Source organism: Ovis canadensis, chromosome 19 (assembly GCF_042477335.2).
Source record: "Ovis canadensis isolate MfBH-ARS-UI-01 breed Bighorn chromosome 19, ARS-UI_OviCan_v2, whole genome shotgun sequence".
Taxonomy (NCBI): Eukaryota; Metazoa; Chordata; class Mammalia; order Artiodactyla; family Bovidae; genus Ovis; species Ovis canadensis.
Window position 1 is genome coordinate 24,741,870 of NC_091263.1, and position 20,473 is coordinate 24,762,342.

The 20,473-nt window shown below is 42.9% G+C and overlaps 1 protein-coding gene across 1 annotated transcript in view; it reads left to right on the plus strand.

The window, feature by feature from the left end:
• The first annotated feature begins 222 nt into the window (after positions 1-222).
• Positions 223-20,473, plus strand: part of STAC (SH3 and cysteine rich domain) — a 116,063-nt gene continuing 95,812 nt past the window's right edge. The window contains exon 1 of the mRNA XM_069561383.1: positions 223-865. Coding sequence (XP_069417484.1) covers positions 755-865 — 111 coding nt within the window. The 5' untranslated portion in view covers positions 223-754. The remainder of the gene's footprint in view (positions 866-20,473) is intronic.

The window sequence follows — 20,473 nt, forward strand, 5'->3', positions numbered from 1 at the left end:
GGGTGGCTCTGAGGATTAAATATGTAAAAAGTGTGACCGGCTTAACACATAAACGCACAACCAAACTAGGGCACATCCACGTTTTGCAGTCTCTCTCTGCTTCAGTCCAAAGCTGAACCGAGGAAAGAGGAGCGCCCTCAGGCCAGGAAACCCCAGCTCTGCTTCCTCCGTCACTGAACCCTATAAATAACTTGGCTAAGTCACCGGATCCAGGCTCCCTGAGAGTCGCAGTTTCTCCGGGTGCAGAAGCAGGGAGTTGCTGCAGGTGGTCCCTCCCGCTGGATCACTCGGGCTTTGGTCTGAATTTTCCTTCCACCTCCTAAAGCATCCCGGGACCGTGCCGAGCACCCGAGCTCGCCCAGCCTGGTCGCAGGGCCTCCCTAGGGCGCGGCCCCCTGCTGTCCCCCGCGAGGGCCCGCGCAGCCCCGCCCCGGAGCCACCCACCCCCACCCACCCTTCTCCGGAGAGCGGGTCAGCCGGAGCCCACTCGCAAGCGGCCGAGCGGCAGTCACGACTGTGCGGTCGTCGCCGAGGTGGCCGCGGGCGCGCTCTCCCCCAGCCCGGGCGGGCGCCGGGAGGTGGGCAGGGCCGGGGCGGGGGCGAGGCCGGAGGAGGGCGCGGCGGCGCCTGGGCGAGGATGGGAGTCCCCGGCCTCAGAAGCTGAGCGAGCCTGCGCGCGGCGGGGAGGGCGCTCCGGAGGGAGGCGAGCCTCGCGGTTCCTCCGGGAGCCCAACACCGTTCCCGCGCCGCCACGATGATCCCCCCGAGCGGCGCCCGCGAGGACGGCGTGGACGGGCTGCCCAAGGAGACGGCGAGCGCCGAGCAGCCGCCCTCTCCTGCATCCACCGGCAGTCAGGAATCCAAGGTACCGCGCACGCTTGCCCCGAGAGGACACAAACTCACTCCTCTTCCTCTCTTGTCCACCTCTGTTTCCTCCGCGCCGGAGGCTAAGACGCGTCCCTAGTTCTTCTCAAGGACTGTTGCTCCCTTGAGATTTGAATGCCCGGCAGGACTCGCTGCTAGCGATGCTGGACCACGTCGCTGGGGATCCAGTCTTCTTGTCCGCACGGCCCCGGGGCTTTGCGCTGGGCTCCTGCCCTGCGAGCACCCGCAGTTCACAGTGGCTCCGGGTTCGGATCGCTTTCCTGGGTGGTGGTGGCGTGCTTGCTCTGTGCTTTGAACCTGCATGTGCCTAAAGCGCGTGTGGGTATTAGGCGGCTTCTGAAGGCTGAGGGACAGACAGCCCAGGACACTCCTCCAGAAAAGCCGGGGCATTTGCGAACCAGCAAAGGTTCGCCTGTATCCCAAGGGCCTGAGACCCTTAGGCTAACCGGACTCATCCCTAACCTCGGATACCGCTGATTTCAGAAAAATTAGGTAAATGCTACCTTCTCGGGAAAGTTGATGATCCTCTCGTGGAAGTTAGTCCTCGCACTTAAACTTGCTTTTGTGAGAGTTACACTGATACACACAAAGTCAACCCCGCGGCACTTCCGTCACTGTTACACTTACTCTGAAACGTTCACTGGTGCCAGGCGCATGTTTGGAAATCTTGGAAGAGGATCAAGTAAAATGCGGCTGCTAGCTGTGCGATGCCAAATGGCATCTCAGTCGGGAGTAAAAACCATAAGATGGAGTTTGTAGTTATATGGATTCCTTAAGCGCAGGGCTCCTGGCTCTTTTTCCAGACCTCCTTGTGGGTTCCCTGGGTGTCTTTGGAATGTGGGGCAGTTCTTGTGCAGGAATGAAGGAGAGGAGGATGCCAGTGTGGAGAGCAGGTCAGATGGGGCCAGGAAGAGTCTCGTCCTTTTCTGCCTTCACACCCATCCCTGGAAGCCATCAGCAAATCAGCAGGATCACAAGCATAGCTAAGTGACTCCCATCCTAAGTGATCCTGCCCTCTGGACAGTATCCCAGCCTCTGAAGGTTAACCATCAGAGATGCTAATCCAAGACAATGCCAAGATAATGCTTGGCATTATCTTTATTTTGGGGGCAAATGTCTGACCTGGAACATGTGTGTCAACTTTTCTAAAACTTAATTGTAAACAAGGGCAAAAACCCCACCTTCCAGAATCATTGAGAGGCAGAGAGAGATGACCTAACACCCACCCAGTACAGAGTAAGGACTCAATCCTATTCACTGTTTTCCTTCCTGAGATAAGGAGATGGGATCCATCTCACCACAGACAATTCACTCCAAATGGGTCTCACAACCCCCACACACGGACCACTGCCCCTGCAATCAGATGTTACTGGCTCTCTACCATTGTGTGCCATTGACGGTCCCTCACCTAGGTGATGCGGGGTAGTGGGCACTTCACAGGTGATCTAGAATCCTGGAAATGAACGTAACTAAACTCAAGACTGAAACTAATAATCAGCTTTTATAATTGGGCCTGTTGCTCTGCAGTAGGTATGTTCTGGAAGGGGCTTAGCATTTGATTTTATAGCAGCATGGTTCAAACACACTGTATGGGCTTGCTATTTATAGATACCCTAATGTAAATTCTTTGGCAAAGCAAAGACTACATATGTAATACCCATCATTATCCACCAATTTATCTGGCTTATGGTTTCAGGCTTGTGCGCGTCGGTTTTTCTCTATGTGTATTTATATATTCCTAAATGTGCTGTCATAGCTTAGGTGTTCTTAATCAGTGGAGACAGGCTATGGGGGGTTGTCCATGAACCCCAAGAAACTGAATGCAAGGTACTGTGCCTGAATGTGAAATTTTTTTGGCATAGTGTTTTTGATACTCTCCAAGGGGCCCCATGCTTCTCAAAAGGGCTAAACTGTTGATGTGGAGGCTGTGCGGTAGGGATCAGCAGGATGGCAAGAAACAGGAACAGAGGCAGGCTCTATTCATTCTGCACCAGGAGCACCACATTTGAAGGTTTATTGGCGTTTACAAGGATCTTCCATCTGACAACGAGTGTCTGGTAGGAGAACATGGACAGCTCGTCATCCCATACTACTCCCCTCTGAAGTGATCTGTTTGTCAAAATACCATGTGGGACAGGCATGGTTTAGCCCCCCTGGACAGTAACCTTTCTCAAGAAGGACTTTTGAAATTCATTTTTTCTTTTATTTTATTAAAGTCTGATTGACTTACGGTATTGTATTAGTTTCAAGTATACAACACAGCGATTCCGTGTTGTTCTAGATTAATCAGCATACAAAATTAACTCAGTGTTACTGACTGTATTCCCTGTGCTATCCATTGCACCCTGTGACTTACTTATTTTATAACTACTAGCTTGTACCTCTTAATCCTCTTCGCCTCACTCACTCATTCACCTCACCTCCCTCCCCTCTGGCAACTACTGGTTTGTCCTCTGTATCTACGAGTCTATTTCTGTTTGGTTATATTTGCTCATTTGTTTTGATTATGAGATTTCACTATGCATTTTTAAAATAACTTTTTTTCTCTCCTGATAGGAGTAACAACTACTTTGTGGAAATTTGAAAAGTCCTGAAAAAAAATAAAGAGAAGGAAAAAAAATCACACATTAGTCACAATCCAGAGGCAATTACTGATAAGGCCTTGGTTGTTTATTTGCCTTTTTTCATTGTTTTTTATATTTACCCAGTTGAGAGAACAATGGTAGGCATTTACTGAGTGCTTGGTGGGTGTCAGACACAACTTGACCCTTCATAATAGCCCTGTGAAGGACATTGTGCTGTTACTTCTGTTTCATCGATAGGACACTGAAAGCTCAGAAAGGGTAGGTGACTTCTCCGTGGCTGTGTAGTGACTGACACAGCAATGACAGGAACCTGGGCCTCATGACTCTGGAGCACAAGTTTATGACCACCGTGCTGCTGTCCTTTACGCCCATGTCCACCTTACATTCTATACCGTTTCACCTAACATCCTAACCAAGTATTTCATATGCCCCTAAAAGCCATTTGCAACTGTGTTTTGTTCTTCTCAAGAAATCCTTGAAAATAAATTGAGCCACATTATCATGTAAAATGATGATTAAAGACCAGCTCTTATCCAACTTCTTTGATTTTGCTACTCTTTCCCCAAAAGTATATTTATGGAAGTGATTAAATGGAACTTCACAGAACCATCTGGAAAACTTGACCACGACAAACCCTTTAGTCTAGAGGGGCCATTAGAGAAGAATGATAATGATTCAGTGCCTTGAGCACATAAAATCTTTCTGGAATGCCATTTCTTCTGCAGATTCCTTGGAATGCTAAATCAAATGTAAGAACTGGAAACACTGGAGATGATCTACTCTGGGTATTTTTTAAATAATGGATAATTTTATCATGTAAATTTACTTCATTATGGAAAACTTCAACACACACAAAAGCAGAGAATACACTATGAAGAACCATCATGTACCTAATCACTTGGTTCTACCAGTTATCAGTTCACGGACAATCGTCTTTCATCTGTAACCCCCACCAGTACCTCCACCCCTCCTCACACACACTGGTTCATTTTAAAACAAATTCCAGACATCAAGGGTCTTCCCAGGTGGTGAAAGAATCCACCTGCAAGTTCAGGAGATGCAAGAGACATGGGTTTGATCCCTGGGTTGGGAAAATCCCCTGGAGAGGGGCATGGCAACCCATCTAGTATTCTTACCTGAAAAATCCCGTGGACAGAGGAACCTGGCAGGCTACAGTCCATGGGGTCACAGAGTCGGACGCAACTGAGCATATGTGCACACACCAGACACCAAAGCATTTTGTTTGTACATACAATGGCACCCCACTCCAGTACTCTTGCCTGGAAAATCCCATGGACGGGGGAGCCTGGTGGGCTGCCGTCCATGGGGTCGCTAAGAGTCAGACACGACTGAGCAACTTCACTTTCACTTTTCACTTTCATGCATTGGAGAAGGCAATGGCAACCCACTCCAGTGTTCTTGCCTGGAGAATCCCAGGGACAGGGGAGCCTGGTGGGCTGCCGTCTATAGGGTCTCACAGAGTTGGACACGACTGAAGCGACTTAGCAGCAGCAGCACAGTTGTATCTCTAGAGAATAAGGGCTCTTTTTGTAAACATGACTACAATCCATTATCACATACTGGAGGTGTTTTAAATCATGGGTCAGTATAGTCTTTGGAGATCTACATATTGTCTTTGGAATACCTGTGAACAGCCAGAATTTTCAAAATTGCTCATGTACGTGTATATGTGCATCATCTAGGGAAGGGATCCGTAGCTTATACCAAATCAATAAAGTGTTCATAGCTTTCTCAGTGTATTTAAATCTTCTCTCTCTTTTTTCCCTCTGTCAAGTAAATAGAGGCCCAGAGAGAGGCAGTGACTTGCCTAAGGTCACAAAGGTAGTTACTGCCAATACCCCCACCTAAGAATCCCAGCTAGGACCGTGGATGTTGTGCCGTGCTCAGTCGCTCAGCCATGTCAGACTCTTTGCAACCCCATGGACTGTAGCCCACCAGGCTCCTCTGTCCATGAGGACTCTCTAGGCAAGAATACTGGAGTGGGTTGCCATGCCCTCCTCCAGGGAATCTTCCCAACCTAGGGATCCAGCCCAGGTTTCCTGCATTGCAGGCGGATTCCTTACCATCTAAGCCACCAGGGAAGCCCAGGAATAGTGGAGTGGTAGCCTATCCCTTCTCAAGGGGATCTTCCTGACCCAGGAATAGGACTGGAGTCTCCTGCCTTGCAGGCAGATTCTTTACCATCTAAGCTACCAGGGAAGCCCAGGACCTTAGATATTCTAGGACAGTTTCCCCAGAGTAAATTCCAGTAAGCACAAGTTATAATGTAGTCTGTGTGGTTTTGTTTTTTCATAAAATTAGTTGAGTTGAAAGAGTTTCAAAGCCACTAATGAACCTCACCCCTCTGTCTTTCTACTAACTATCTCAGGAAGACCACAGTCTAATTCATTGTCTAAGCGTTTGACAGAGATCATTGAATACTAAGAAAAATTTCATGTTTCAGCATCCTTTATTGCAATGAATGTCTCTTTTTATACTGACTTATTGACAATGTAGAAATCTTACTGGAGTGTCACATGGAGTTTGGTACGGATTCCCTTTGCCATCACTTATATGACACAAACTCACATTTTGATGATGTGAAGGGATTATAGGTTTTGAGGACAAATAAGCTTTCAGATCTGTTCTTATCCATGCCATCTTTGTGTCCATGGGGAAGCTGCCTAACCTCTCTGAGTCTCAGCTTCCTAAAATCTAGAATGAGGATGCTAATTCCCTATTGGCATGGGTTTTTTGGTAAGGTCTGAGAATATGTAAAACCCCCAATATGTTGAAAGCCTTTGTAAGCATAAAGCATTGTTTACTTTCTCTTCCCGCTTCAAATTAGATGACTCTGTCACTGGCCAACAGAAAATTTCATCATTGGGAAAATTTCAGTAATCAAAACTGACATTCTTACAGTATAACTGAGTTTTCCTCCCTTTGCACTTCAGTTTCCAGTGAGATTTCATCTTAGCTGCGTGGCATCCCCGAGAAGCTAAGCCATAGACTCCCTGGCGAGTGACTTTGATTTTGAAAGGTTGATGTAAGCCACCCAGGGCCCCACTGGAGCCGTGGACCAAAGTGTCTGCTCATTCCAGAATGGTTCTCTCTGAACCTGGATGACCCTCTAAGCTAGCAAGAAGCAGTCCCTAACAATGAAAATGTACTGTGCATCTCCCAGAAAAGCTTCTGTGTCCATTAATCAGAAACTGTGGATTGCCTACTTTGTGGCCAGCTAACCCATTACATACATATGAAGCTATTATTGATAGGAATTTAACTTCTAACTTCTACTCAGCGGGGAAGATGAAAGCAAATGGAACCCTGGCCTTGCATTCAAATCCCCTGGCGAGTCCAGAACATAGGCTAGACCTGCTAAATGGAAATCTGTGAGTGAAGGTCCCAGGAATCAGTATTTTTGTAAAGCTTCCTTGTACAGCTGAATTTAAGAAACACTTGTCTAGACTAAAAAAAACTATAGAGTGTGAAAGAAAGCAGGATTTTTTCCCTTCCAACCAAGATACTTGAAGGAACCATTTGTATTTTCTATCTCTATTGCTTCACTTCCCATTTATACTTTAATCCAAATGATGGCTCTAGGAAAGGTAATCTACTGTTTCCTCCTTTCTGCCAAAGAATCCACATGTTGCTCAGATGTAGCTAGATTTATGGGGCTGACTATGTCCATATTTTCATGATTGTAAAAGTAATAAGTACTAAATGTAGAAAACTGGAAAGCAGAGAAAACATAAAAATGAATTTATCACATAATGACCTAGACATGGATTTCCCTGGTAGCTCACCTGGTAAAGAATCCACCTGCAATGCAGGAGACTTGATTCAATTCGTGGAAAGATCCCCTGAAGAAGGGATAGGCTACCCACTCCAGTATTCTTAGGCTTCTCTGGTGGCTCAGACAGTAAAGAATCTGCCTGCAATGCAGGAGACCTGGGTTGGGAAGATTCCCTGGAGAAGGGCATAGCAACCCACTCTAGTATTCTTGCCTGGAGAATCCCATGGACAGAGGAGCCTGGCAGACTACAGGCCATGGGGTCACAAAGAGTCTGACATGACTGAGCAAGTAAGCACAGACCTAGACATAAGAACTGTGAAGTTTTTGCTGTATTTCTTTATACACACACACCCACACACATTCTTGAAACAAAATTGAAATGATGGCTTCCCTGGTGGCTCAGCAGTAAATAATCCACCTGCAATGCAGGGGTTGCAGGAGATGCAGGTTTGATTCCTGGGTCAGGAAGATCTCCTGGAGGAGGTCATGGCAAACCACTCCAGTATTGTTGCCTGGAGAATTCCATGGACAGAGGAGCCTGGTGGACTACAGTCCACGGGGTCGCAAAGAGTCTGACATGACTGAAGCGACTTAGCATGCATGCACACATACATAAATGCATGTTATATTTTTTCTTATACATAATGTTGTACATAGTTTTTTGTACTCTCTGATTAAATATTAAAGATGGTATGTTTCATTGCTGTACCATATCTGTTTCATCAGTCTCTTCTAATTATAGTTTAGATTCTTAGCTTTCATGCTTTAAAAAATATTGAAATGGGCATCCTGATACCTCAGCATTTGAATACATTTCTGATTAGTGTCATGGGAAGTAGCATTACTAGGTCTGGTTATAAACACTTCAAAGATCTTTTATTCTCTCGGACACAGCGCTCTCTAGAAAGATATATCATACCTTTTTCTCTTGTAAACTTTTTAGTGAAGTATGACATCATACCAAAAGGTGTACACATGATAAGATTACACATTAATGAATTTTCAGAAAATAAATTACTGATTTGTATGTAACCAATACAAAAATCAAGAAATAGAATGTTATCAGTACCCAAGAATCTCTCTCATAACCCTTTTCTGTCACTAGCTCCCCAAAGGTAAATAAATTTTTGATTTCTCACAAGGTAATATTTAATCTTCCTTATTTTTGAACTTTATAAATATAAGTGGAATCATACAAAGTACACTCTTTTATGTCTGGTTTCTTTCACTTAGCATTGTGTTGTGAAACTCATCCATGCTATCACGTGTGGCAATAGTTTTCCATTTCCATTGCTGTATAGCGTTCCGCTATATAAACAGACCACTGTTTAACTGTTCTGTTGGTGGTGGAATTTGGATTGCTGCTTGGTTTTGTCTGCTAGAGGTGTACTGCTTTGACCATTATTATACATATTCCTTGTGGCACTTTTATTTTTAAGTGTATATCCAGGGGCAGCATTGCTTGGGCTGTGGGGTATGCCTAAGTTGGTAGTGGTACTATCAACTTTCCAAAGTATCTGTGCCAATTCATAATCTCAGCAACCATGAAGAGGAGTTCCATTTGATCCTTATCCCACCAACATTTGCTATTGTCTGTATTTCTCAGTTCAGCCATTCCCGTAAGTGATTAGTGGTGTTGTGCGTGGTTTTAACTTGTATGTCCCCAGTGACTAATGAGTTTAGCATTTTTAATACATTGAGGCACTTGAATGTCCTCTTGTGAAGCAGTTATTCAAATCTTTTGTCTATTTTCCTATTAGGCTATATGTCATTTTTTAATTGGTAGGAATTCTTTACATATTCTAGATCCAAGTACTTTTAGAGATAAATATGTTGTGGGTATCTTTTCCCATCCTGTGGCTTATCTCTTTTCTTAACAGAAATTCTTTTTTTTTTTTTTTCACTATCTTACTTATTTGTTCATTTATTTGGCTGTGTTGGGTCTTGGTTGAGTGGCAACACTCGGGATGCTCGCTGCACCATGCAGGATCGTTGCAGCTCACTCTCTACTTGTGGTGCTTGGGCTTAGTTGCTCCACAGCATGTGGGACCTTAGTTCTTCGACCAGGGATTGAATTTGCATCCCCTGCATTGTGAGGTAGATTCTTAACCACTGGACCACCAGGAAAGTCCCAAAAATTCTTCTTCAATGAGGTCAATTCATTCATTTTCTTGCTTACGTGCTTTTTGTGTTCCCCTTTGGAACCCATGGATGGAGAAGCCTGGTAGGCTACAGTCCATGGGGTCGCAAAGAGTGGGACACAACTGAGCAACTTCACTTTCACTTTCCCTTGGAACCTTTGCCTGCCCCAAAGGCATGAGGGTATTCTCTTATATAATTTCTTAGGAATGCTGTTACTTAGCCTTTCACACATAAGTCTATAATCCTTTTGAAGTTGCCAAGGTGTGAGGTAGGGGTCAAGACACTTTATGGCATTGCACTGCCACCTGTGCCGTAAATCAGATGGCTGTGTTTTTGATTTATGTAGAGATGGCTGTTCTGTCCTTGTACAAGTATGGCACTGACTTAAATATAATGACCTAATTCAAAAGTCTTGGTATCTGGCAGAACAAGCCTTCTGGCTTTGCTCTGCTTTTTCAAAACTGTTTTGGTTATTTGGGAGCCCTGACATTTCCATTATATTAAGCTAATCGGTTTCCACCAAAACACCTGCTAGGATATTGGTTGGGGTTGCATTAAATCTACACCCATTTGGAGAGAATCGACATCCTCCTACTGTTGGTTCTTCCAATAATAGCGCCCACTGCACAGAGCTTTGCTTCCATCAAGTGCCCCAGGGCATCATTACCTGAGAACCTAATTCTATGCTACTCTTTCTCATTTGAGGGATTCTCAAACCAAGTTGTGTTGTATAAATTTAAACTTCAAGTCTGTGTGAAGGCAGATCAGTGATATGACTCCCAGGGAATAATTGTTTGTTTGTTGTCCACCTTATGTTTTTACCAAGATTTCTTTCTCATTGACCTGACCTGATTTGATGAGAAATTTATTTTTCATTCTTTCTTTTCAAATCTCCTCTCTATGTAGGCAGTAAAATTCAATCTTCCAAAGATATTTTTTTATTTGAGTTAAAATATGCATAACATAAAATTTGCCTTCGTAACAATTTTTAAATGGTTACATTTGAAATGTAATTTTATGTGACATTAAATACATTCATATGTTGTGTAATCATCACCATCTTTAGAACTTGTTACCTTCCCAAACTGACACTCTGTACCCATTAAACAGTTATTCCCTATCTCCTCCTCCCTTTATTTCTGGCAACTACTATTCTGCATTCTAATATTCTATGAGTGTGACTATTCTAGGTACCTCATCTATGATGAATCATATAATATTTCTCCTTTTGTAATTGGCTTATCTCACTTTACATAAATCTTCTAGGTCCATCTGTATTGTGGTATAAGTCAGAATGTCCTTTTTTAAGACTGAGTAATACTCTGTTGTATATATATATCACATTTTCTTTATCTGCTCATCCATCAATGAACTATTGTGCATAATGCTGCTATGAACTTGGGAGTACAATTATCTGTTCAAGTCCCTGCTTTCATTTCTTTTAGGTGTATAGCCAGAAGTGAGACTGCTGGATAACATGGTAATTCTCTCTTTAATATTTTGAGGAATCACCATTCTGTTTTCAAAAATGGCTATGCCATTTTAGATTTCCACCTGGAATGAACAGGATTCCAGTTTCTCTACATCTCACCAACACTAGTTATTTTCTGTTTTATTTTTTACACTAAATAGGTATGAGATGCTATCTCATTGTGGTTTCATTTGCATTTCCCTAATGATTAGTGTTGTTAAACTTCATTTCATGTTGGTGATCTGTGTACTGTTGGTCATCTGTGTATCTTCTTTGGAGAAACGTCCATTCAAGGCCTTTGCCCACTTTTAGTTGAGTTGTTCTTTTTTTGCTAGTAATTTTTGTTATCCATAGCCTTTTATTAGTAAATTTGAAGGGGGTGATATACTGAAATTTTTAATTATTTTATTAAAGTTATTCACTAGAATATTTATCTTTATATTTTTTCTTTTACAAATTATATATTCATGTCCTTGTCTGTTTTAATAGAGCAATTAATTCCTATCAATTTTCAAAAAATTTTATAAATACTAAAATCATGATCTTTCATATATTTTAACATTTTCCCAGATTGAAATTTGGTTTTCAATTTTATTACATTTTCAACATAGCAGATTATTTTTTTATGTTGTTAAATGTCTCAAATTTATTTACCTATGGCTTCTTTCCTCCATGTATATTTAGAAAGGTCTTCTGCTCCTGGCAATAAATAAATATTAAGCTATATGCTTCTCTAGCTCCTTATTACATACTTTTTACTTTTATCACTTTAATCCATCTGGAATTTGTTGCTATGTGGTAAGGAAGAACTTTTAATTTTTTCCTGAATGATTATTTCTAAAACTATTTGTTGAACAATTCATTTTTTCACTGATTTGAAGTGTTACATCTATTATGTAATAAATGGTAGTATGTACTAGGTTCTCTTTTATAATCATCTGTTATATTTTAATGATTGTGCATTTATTACTATGCCATACTTTGACATTACAATTATGTTTTAATTATTGTAGTTTTATATAATACTAATAATTGATAATATAATTTTATCAATTTTATTTATTTATTTAGCTCTACTCACCTTTTTTTTTTTTTTACTTTATTTTACTTTACAATGCTGTATTGGTTTTGCCATACATCAACATGAATCCGCCACGAGTGTACATGAGTTCCCAATCCTGAACCCCCCTCCCACCTCCCTCCCCATACCATCTCTCTGGGTCATCCCAGTGCCCCAGCCCCAAGGATCCTGTATCCTGTATCGAACCTAGACTGGCGATTCATTTCTTACATGATATTACACGTTTCAATGCCATTCTCCCAAATCATCCCACCCTCTCCCTCTCCCACAGAGTCCAAAAGTCTGTTCTATACATCTGTGTCTCTTTTGCTGTCTCACATACAGGGTTATCGTTACCATCTTTCTAAATTCCATATATATGTGTTAGTATACTATATTGGTGTTTTTCTTTCTGGCTTACTTCACTCTGTATAATCGGCTCCAGTTTCATCCACCTCATTAGAACTGATTCAAATGTATTCTTTTTAATGGCTGTCTACTCACCTTTTTGATTTTCCATGCAGTTATAAATATAACATTTTGAGAGTAATTGCATGAAACTTTTAAGATCATTTCAGTGAAATCTTTACATATGATGAAGATTTATCACCCAGGAACATAATATATATAGTTATTGAAATGTCTTTTACGTCACTCATAAATGCTTAGACATTTTCCTCAAGTACTTTTTGCCTGATCCTCTGGTAGCTATTTCCTAGGTATTTCATACTAGTTTTATATTAATATTGTCATCTAATATCTTTTAGATTCCATTTCTTATTCATTAACAAGGAGGTAGAGTGTGGCTTACTGATTCAGAGTGTTCTCTGGAGTCAGAAGCAGCTGTGTTTAGCTCTCACTGTGAGACTTTGTTCAGCTCTCACTGTGAGTCCTAACAAGCTTCCCTGACCTTCACTTCCCTGAGCCTCTCTGTTCTTTCTGTACGATTAGCATAGTAATGTCCTTCTGTTGCACTGTCCTTAGGGTTAGGTTAATGGTGTATCCTAAGTGCCTAACACAGTGCGTGGTGCATAGTAAGGCAATGTTACTGTTATTATTAGATTCTCATAAAATCTATAATAATTTTGCCTCTCTAACTATAATTCTCTCTTTTGGGAGATGGAGGAGTAGGCTAGGTAGGGACATGATATTATTTCATTAGATATCCCAAAATATGGTAAATATTAGTGGAGGTATTGAGCAAGTACCTAACTAACTTTCAGTTCAGTTCAGTTCAGTCACTCAGTCGTGTCCGACTCTTTGCAACCCCATGAATCGCAGCACACCAGGCCTCCCTGTCCATCACCAACTCCCGGAGTTCACTCAGACTCACGTCCATCAAGTCGGTGATGCCATCCAGCCATCTCATCCTCTGTCGTCCCCTTCTCCTCCTGCCCCCAATCCCTCCCAGCATCAGAGTCTTTTCCAATGAGTCAACTCTTCGCATGAGGTGGCCAAAGTATTGGAATTTCAGCTTTAGCATCAGTCCTTCCAAAGAACACCCAGGACTGGTCTCCTTTAGGATGGACTGGCTGAGCTGCCAAAGTTGTGCTGTGAGTATCCATTGTGTATAGGTGTATATTGTACAGTGTTGGTGCTAAGGGGTGCTCTTAGATCGGTTGGATCTCAAGTTACTCTGCAAGCTACTACAAATTTACACATTCAGCCTGAGAAACATTAGGTGGTAATTTGCAACTTTAAAAAGACAAATCCATTTCCAACTAAATCATTCTTTAAGTCTTTCTTCTACATGAATTCCAAACTTCCCACTATATTTGCGATTAAACTGAGTCAGTGTTTCTTATGTTAAATTTGGGTAATCTTCTTAGCTTACTAAGAATTTCCACTAGGAATGGATGTGGAATTGTTTCAAATGACTTTTTGGCAAGAATCAAGGTAATCATGTGATTTTTTTTTTCTCCTTTGGCCTCTTTATGTGATGGATTATATTAATAGATAGACTAAATTAAACTCTTCTTACATTCCTGGAAACGGTCCCACTTGACCATGGGGATTTTCTTTTAATAAACTGCTAAGTTTTGATTGCCAATACTTTATTATTTTTATATCTATATACATAAGAAAGATTGTTCTTTAACTGTCATTTTGTGTCCTCTGGTCAGATTTTTATTTTTAAGGATATGCCAAGTTTTAAAATTTTATTGGGAAGATATACATCTTTTGTTCTTTTTGTCTTTTTCCCCTGTGAAACAATTTGTAGAGCCTAGATCTCCACTTTGAATGTTTGAAAAAAGAAAAATGAAACATATCTAAACCTAAGAAAGAAAGAAAGAAAGATAACACTAAGTCATGTCCAACTCTTGTGATCCCATGAACTGTAGCCTGTCAGGCTCCTTTGTCCATGAGGTTCTCCAGTCAAGAATACTGGAGTGGGTTGCCATTTCCTTCTCCAGGGAAACTTCCGACCTAGGAATTGAACCCAGACCTCCTGCATTGCAGGCAGATGCTTTACCGACTGAGCTACATGGGAAGCCAGTCTAAACCTAGCACCTATTTTAAAATAAATTTTGAATATATTTTTGTATCTTTTATTCTGTTGTCTTTTTTTCTAAATTGATGTGAATCAATGGTGTTCATTTGTATTTTGCCAGCAAATTATTTCATTTAAATCGTCAGAATATCTCTGGATTAATTATTATAGGACCACCCTGGCACCTTCCTTCGCTTTCCTCTTATTCTCACTCAGTTTCTAGCAGGCTTCCTATGTGTTCCTATCTCCTGAAAACCCTCTTATGGTGGTCCTCTGTGTTTATATAACAGTGATCCCTTAGGTCTGGATCTGGAATCAGGAAAGTTAAATACCAGTACTCACATTTCCTCCTTATCTAGAGAAAAGGTGTTTCGTCTTTGCTCCTTCCTGGAGAAGGAAATGGCAACCCACTCCAGTACTCTTGCCTGGAAAATCCCATGGACGGAGGAGCCTGGTAGGCTACAGCCCATGGGGTTGCAAAGAGTCGCACGTGACTGAGCAACTTCACTTTTCACTAAGTATCCCTTCCTCCTTTGATTCCCTTTCAACGGCTATAACAGTTCCTCTCTATTCCTATTGGTTCTCACATCCTCCTCCACCCATCATTCAAGGGTTGGTCCTCCCCAGCATTCTATTCTCTGCCCTCAGCCCTTCTCACTCTTGACAGTCTCTCTGGGTCTTTCCGGAACATCTTACCTATTCTTTCTATTTCATCTTGCAGCTAATAACTCCCAAATCTGAAGCCCACCACACTTCAGAAGTCACTCTTGTGAGCTTCAGACCAACATAATTCAACTGCCTTTTCAACAACCTGTCTTGATCTCCTCCATATATTTTAAATTCAGCATACTCTCAACTAAACTCATTCTCAGCTCAGATGCCAGCTCAGTTCTTGTGTGTTCGTCCTGTGTTCTCATCCAGAGACGAGCATCATCCATGGAGTGAGTCAGCCAGGTTAAAACCAAAACTCATCCTTGATGACCCCCAGGGAACCTGAGTAGAGAGGTTTTTGAAAGCAAGTGGACAGGAGACAGGATGTCTGTCAACCCCTAGAGGGTGCTTCATTTATCTGAAAATGAAACTTGGACCTGATGTCTGTTCCTAAGGGCCCCCATAGCTGAAGTGTGAATCAGTGTGTTCCTCAGATCTGAGAGCAGTTGTGACCACAGCATGGACTGAGGTCAGACACAGAGAAGGAATAAAGAGGAGGGATCTAGAACACGCCAGGCTCCCAAGAATGCTCCTATTCCCTTGCCCTCCGAACTGACGTGAGAGAGAGCAGTGAAAAGAGGTCCCAGAGTTCCATGTGCCCTGGCAAGATCCTCACATTCCCTCCCTTCATCTCCAGCACTCTCAGTTTTATCAGAACCAGGTCACTTGGAGACCTTGGAAAAGATTCCCATAATACCCGTTCCCCTGGGACGTCAATCACCAGAAGAGCACAGGGCGGCAGGGCCCCCTTCCTTTCTCACAGTTTAATCTCCATGCAGATCTGCACATCATCAGCTCTGCCTGCCACCCTCCTCAGCGGGCAGTACCTCCACTCTCCCCTCTGGAATCGACCCTTCAGCAAATCCCCTCTCCTCAGCTTCTCTGGAGTATCCTTCACTTCTGGCTCTGATGCCCAGTCCTTCCCCCTGCAGCCTCTCAAACTATGGCTCTTTTCTCCATCAATCAGGCTTGGTAGTTGGGGAGGCAACCTCCCTACTGCTTCCAGAATCTTGTCTCTCCTCCTCTAACATGTATAGCTTTAAAATCCACACCCTTAGGCTCCTCTACCCACTGCTAACATCAGCAGTCACCTACCAACCTGAGAAGATCTCTCCGTGCTCCAGGCTCACTCTCCCTCATTGCAACCCCACCTCTGTCAAACGCTTGTATGGCTTCCATACACTGCAGATGACTCTTCCAAATGTCCTGACTTCTTAAGTCCTTAAACGTTTCTCCTCCTAAGATCTCGTCTTCCAGTCTCTCCCCTGTTGCCACCCACTTCTGCGGCCATTCCCAAGACTTTGCACAATGATTGCACTATTTTTCCAATTGTAAAAATGTACAGACAAAACTTTTCAGGCAAAGATGCTCAGGAAAGGAGTCATTCTGAGGGGGTCAACCCTTCCTGATAGCAGAGAACATGCTCTTTCATGTTCCAGGCATTTCCCTGTTGAGAATTTTGCTTGTAACTCTCTATTACCTCGTTCACATCTCTGCGTTCAAAAGCAGAATATGCCACATGGATTTTCATTCAGTCTAACAGAGTTGCAAATGCTTTGTAAATTTCAAAGCAATTATATTACTTTTGTAATATCCTTTTCCTAATCAGGTTCACCATTGTAAACACTAGTTATTGTACTTTTTGCATGCAGGAGAGGTTTTTTTTATTTTTTCTTGTATTAATGACTCCCATTTTGCTGTGCTCTCCTAGTTTTGTATCTAACAACTTTCTAACTCTTTCTACACAAAGACCACCTTCTCTGTGCAGGCTACTTGAATCTTCTAATACACTTCTTCTTGTTTGCTTTTATACTGGAAAATAAATCATCAAACTAGTTGGGTTTTTCACTTTCCTTAAAAGAAAATAGAAACTGCACTCAGTGGACTATCAGGGAAGTAAATAGAGGACTTGGGGGTTTCAGTATTTTGTTTTTTATTTTACTTAGTGACTTTACCTAGTGATTGGCTCATCAGACTTTTTGCTTACATCTTCTGGTTCTTAGCTGCATTTTCTATAAGTCACTTGCTGAATTCCCAATAAGTTTAATATTTCTTAATTCTTGTTAAAAAGAAAACTTGATTAAACTCAAGTTGCTGGTATCCATTTTTTTCATTAATCCATTTGTACTGGATCTTTCATGTATTCATTAATTTGCTGCTGATCATCCCCAGTGGATCTGACCTTCCAGTAACATTTGAAAAGATTAATTTCAAAATAGAAGGTCTCATTACTATCAGTTTCTATGGAGTGATGTTTTTCTAGTTGTTATACTGAGCTCTATCTCTTCTCCCCAAGTATATAGCCTGGAAGTAAACTGATCAAAATAAATGTTCCATGAATATGTTGTATGAGGGAAAAAAAAGAGAAAAGAAAAAAAGTGCAACTTGCAGAATTAAAGCTTGCAGTTTATGGTTCTTCCAGTGAACACAAGCAAGAACACGGTGTACAGTTAGGAGGCTTCATGTCAGACCACAGCTCAGCCCACTGAAGGCCTCGCAAATGGGCAAATTCTCAACCACTGAATGGTCTCTTTTCCAGAAGGAATAACTTCAGTCTGGTTCTGATAACCCAAGTGTTCTAGAATTTCATGAATTTTATGAACTTGTCTGAGAAAGCAGTGTACATAGTTTTACATGTGATTTGTTTGTTCTTGTGGTTAGAATTATTTTGGCAAAATTCCACTTATAGACTGCCTATAGGGTGACTTGGGCAGGCAACAGGAAGTTGAAAACCTGATACTCTAATTTATAGTAAATCATGGGGTTGAAGATGGCAGATATTTTAAACTCATCTGTCAAGAGCCACGAGCAATATGCTAAGCCATCTGTCTCCATGGCTGGACACTTTCTGGTTCTTAATTGGACCTTGTCTTGTAAGTTTGTCCACAACCTGGTTGGACAGCTGCACTGAGAGCCTGAATCTCGTTTCTGGCGCCCATGCCATTGGTTTCCCAGGCTCTGACAGCAGCTGTGGAACAGAGAGAGGCCAATGGGGAGAGCAACTTTGACCTCATTCCCAGTGGTCAGAATCATCACATCATATAAGTTCAACTTTGAAGCAGCTGACTTCCAACATATAAAGTGGCTGTAGCTTCAGAAGGTATTGAGTTTATTTTTTTCCCTTTCTCCTTCACCTTAAATTGAGGTCTCTAAAAGAAAGCATAGGATCAGAAGCATGTAATTTATGGAGGGCATGCACTCAAGAGAAACCTAGAAAGTGCAAGGAAAGCAGCATAGGACAGGATGAGGGTGATCAGGAATGTAATCTCCGGTGGTTTTGGCCTGATCCACAGAGGGGTTCTGGGGCACACACAGCACCATGGGGTTTTGTTGCTATTTAGTCGCCAAGATGTGTCTGACTCTTCTGCAACCCCATGGACTGTAGGCCACCAAGCTCCTCTGTCCATGGGATTTTCCAGGCAAGGATACTGGAGCAAGTTGCCATTTCCTTCTTCAGGGGATCTTCCCGACCCAGGGACTGAACTTGTGTCTCCTGCGTCGGCAGGCAGATTCTTTACTGCTGAGCCACCTGGAACGCCCACAAAGGGGTATCCTGGCTTTAAAGCAATAGGTCAGTACAGCTTTTGTTGTTGTTCAGTTGCTCAGTCATGTCTGACTCTTTGTGACCCCAAGAACTGCAGCACGCCAGGCTTCCCTTCACCATCTCCCTGAGTTGCTCAGACTCATGTCCATCGAGTCAGTGAGCCATCCAACCAGTTGTTCTCTGTCGTCCCCTTCTCCTCCTGCCTTCTGTCTCTCCCAGCGTTAGGGTCTTTTCTAATGAGTTGGCTCTTCGCATCAGTTCAGTTCAGTTCAGTCGCTCAGTCGCGTCCGACTCTTTGTGACCCCATGAACTGCAGCACACCAGGCCTCCCTGTCCATCACCAACTCCCAGAATTTACCCAAACTCGTGTCTATTGAGTCGGTGATGCCATCGAACCATCTCATCCTCTGTCGTCCCCTTTTCCTCCTGCCCTCAATCTTTCCCATCATCAGGGTCTTTTTCAATGAGTCAGCTCTTTTCATCAGGTGGCCAAAGTATTGGAGTTTCAGCTTCAACATCAGTCCTTCCAATGAACACCCAGGACTGATCTTTAGGATGGACTGGTTGGATCTCCTTGCAGTCCAAGGGACTCTCAAGAGTCTTCTCCAACACCACAGTTCAAAAGCATCAATTCTTCAGCGCTCAGCCTTCTTCACAGTCCAACTCTCACATCCATACATGACCACTGGGAAAACCATAGCCTTGACTTGACGGACCTTTGTTGGCAAAGTAACGTCTCTGCTTTTGAATATACTATCTAGGTTGGTCATAACTTTTCTTCCAAGGAGTATGCATCTTTTAATTTCATGGCTGCAGTCACCATCTGCAGTGATTTTGGAGCCCCCCAAAATAAAGTCTGACACTGTTTCCACTGTTTCCCCGTCTGTTTCCATTAGCTAAAGGCAGTTCTGGGAAGAGTGATCTGCTAACCCAGGCACTGGGAGGTGAGTGCAGGGGCCCCAGTAGAGAGGATCTGGGTGGAGCACCCTACAATATTGCCTTAAGGCTGGAACATCCCTGTGGGGCTGGATTTGGATAAAGAAGGCCATGGACATCAGTTTCACATGTTTGAAACTAACTTGCTCAAACCTATAAGCAACTTTCCAGGGTTCATTTTGAAACAAGCGGGAAATCAAACCTCCAAAGAAGTTGCTGTCCCTCCCTTGTGAAGTCGTACTGGCTTGTGAAAAGCAGTCTCTGTCCCCTCTGAAAATAAAGGAGCTGGTAGCCAACTGAAGGTTCAGGAAGGAAGCAGGGGCACTTCCCAGCCGCACGTCTCCTTGGCTGGGCTTTCGCACTAGAGGATGTACTCTAGTCCATGCACAGCATGAGCCTGCCTTTTCCAGCCTGTTCCTAGAAGTTTTCTTGTCCCACAAACATGCTCATTCCTTTAAAGTCATTAACAAAAAGGAAGCTGCATCACTTCCAAAACCTTGCAGAGAACTACCTTGAGGACCTGGAGAGAAAATAACAAGTGTGTCAGATCAGAGCTATTGTTAGAAGCGCTGCAGGAAACCCAAGGAAGCCTGCACCGGCTGCTTTGGGAACTTGGATAGAAACTATGCTGGGAGAAGGGAGGCCACAGACAGCCAGCCGTAGGGTTCCGTAGCTGCTGCCTTCGGGCACCTGGGAACCTGCTGCTTCCCTATCTACGGAGAAGACAGAAATACGGATTCTCCCGAGCATTATGCCACAGCCTGCACAACCAGCTGCATAGCTTAGGGATCTAGTGTAAAATGACTGTAAGAGCTCCTTGTTCAAACATTATTAAGAATTTCAACAGCAGCA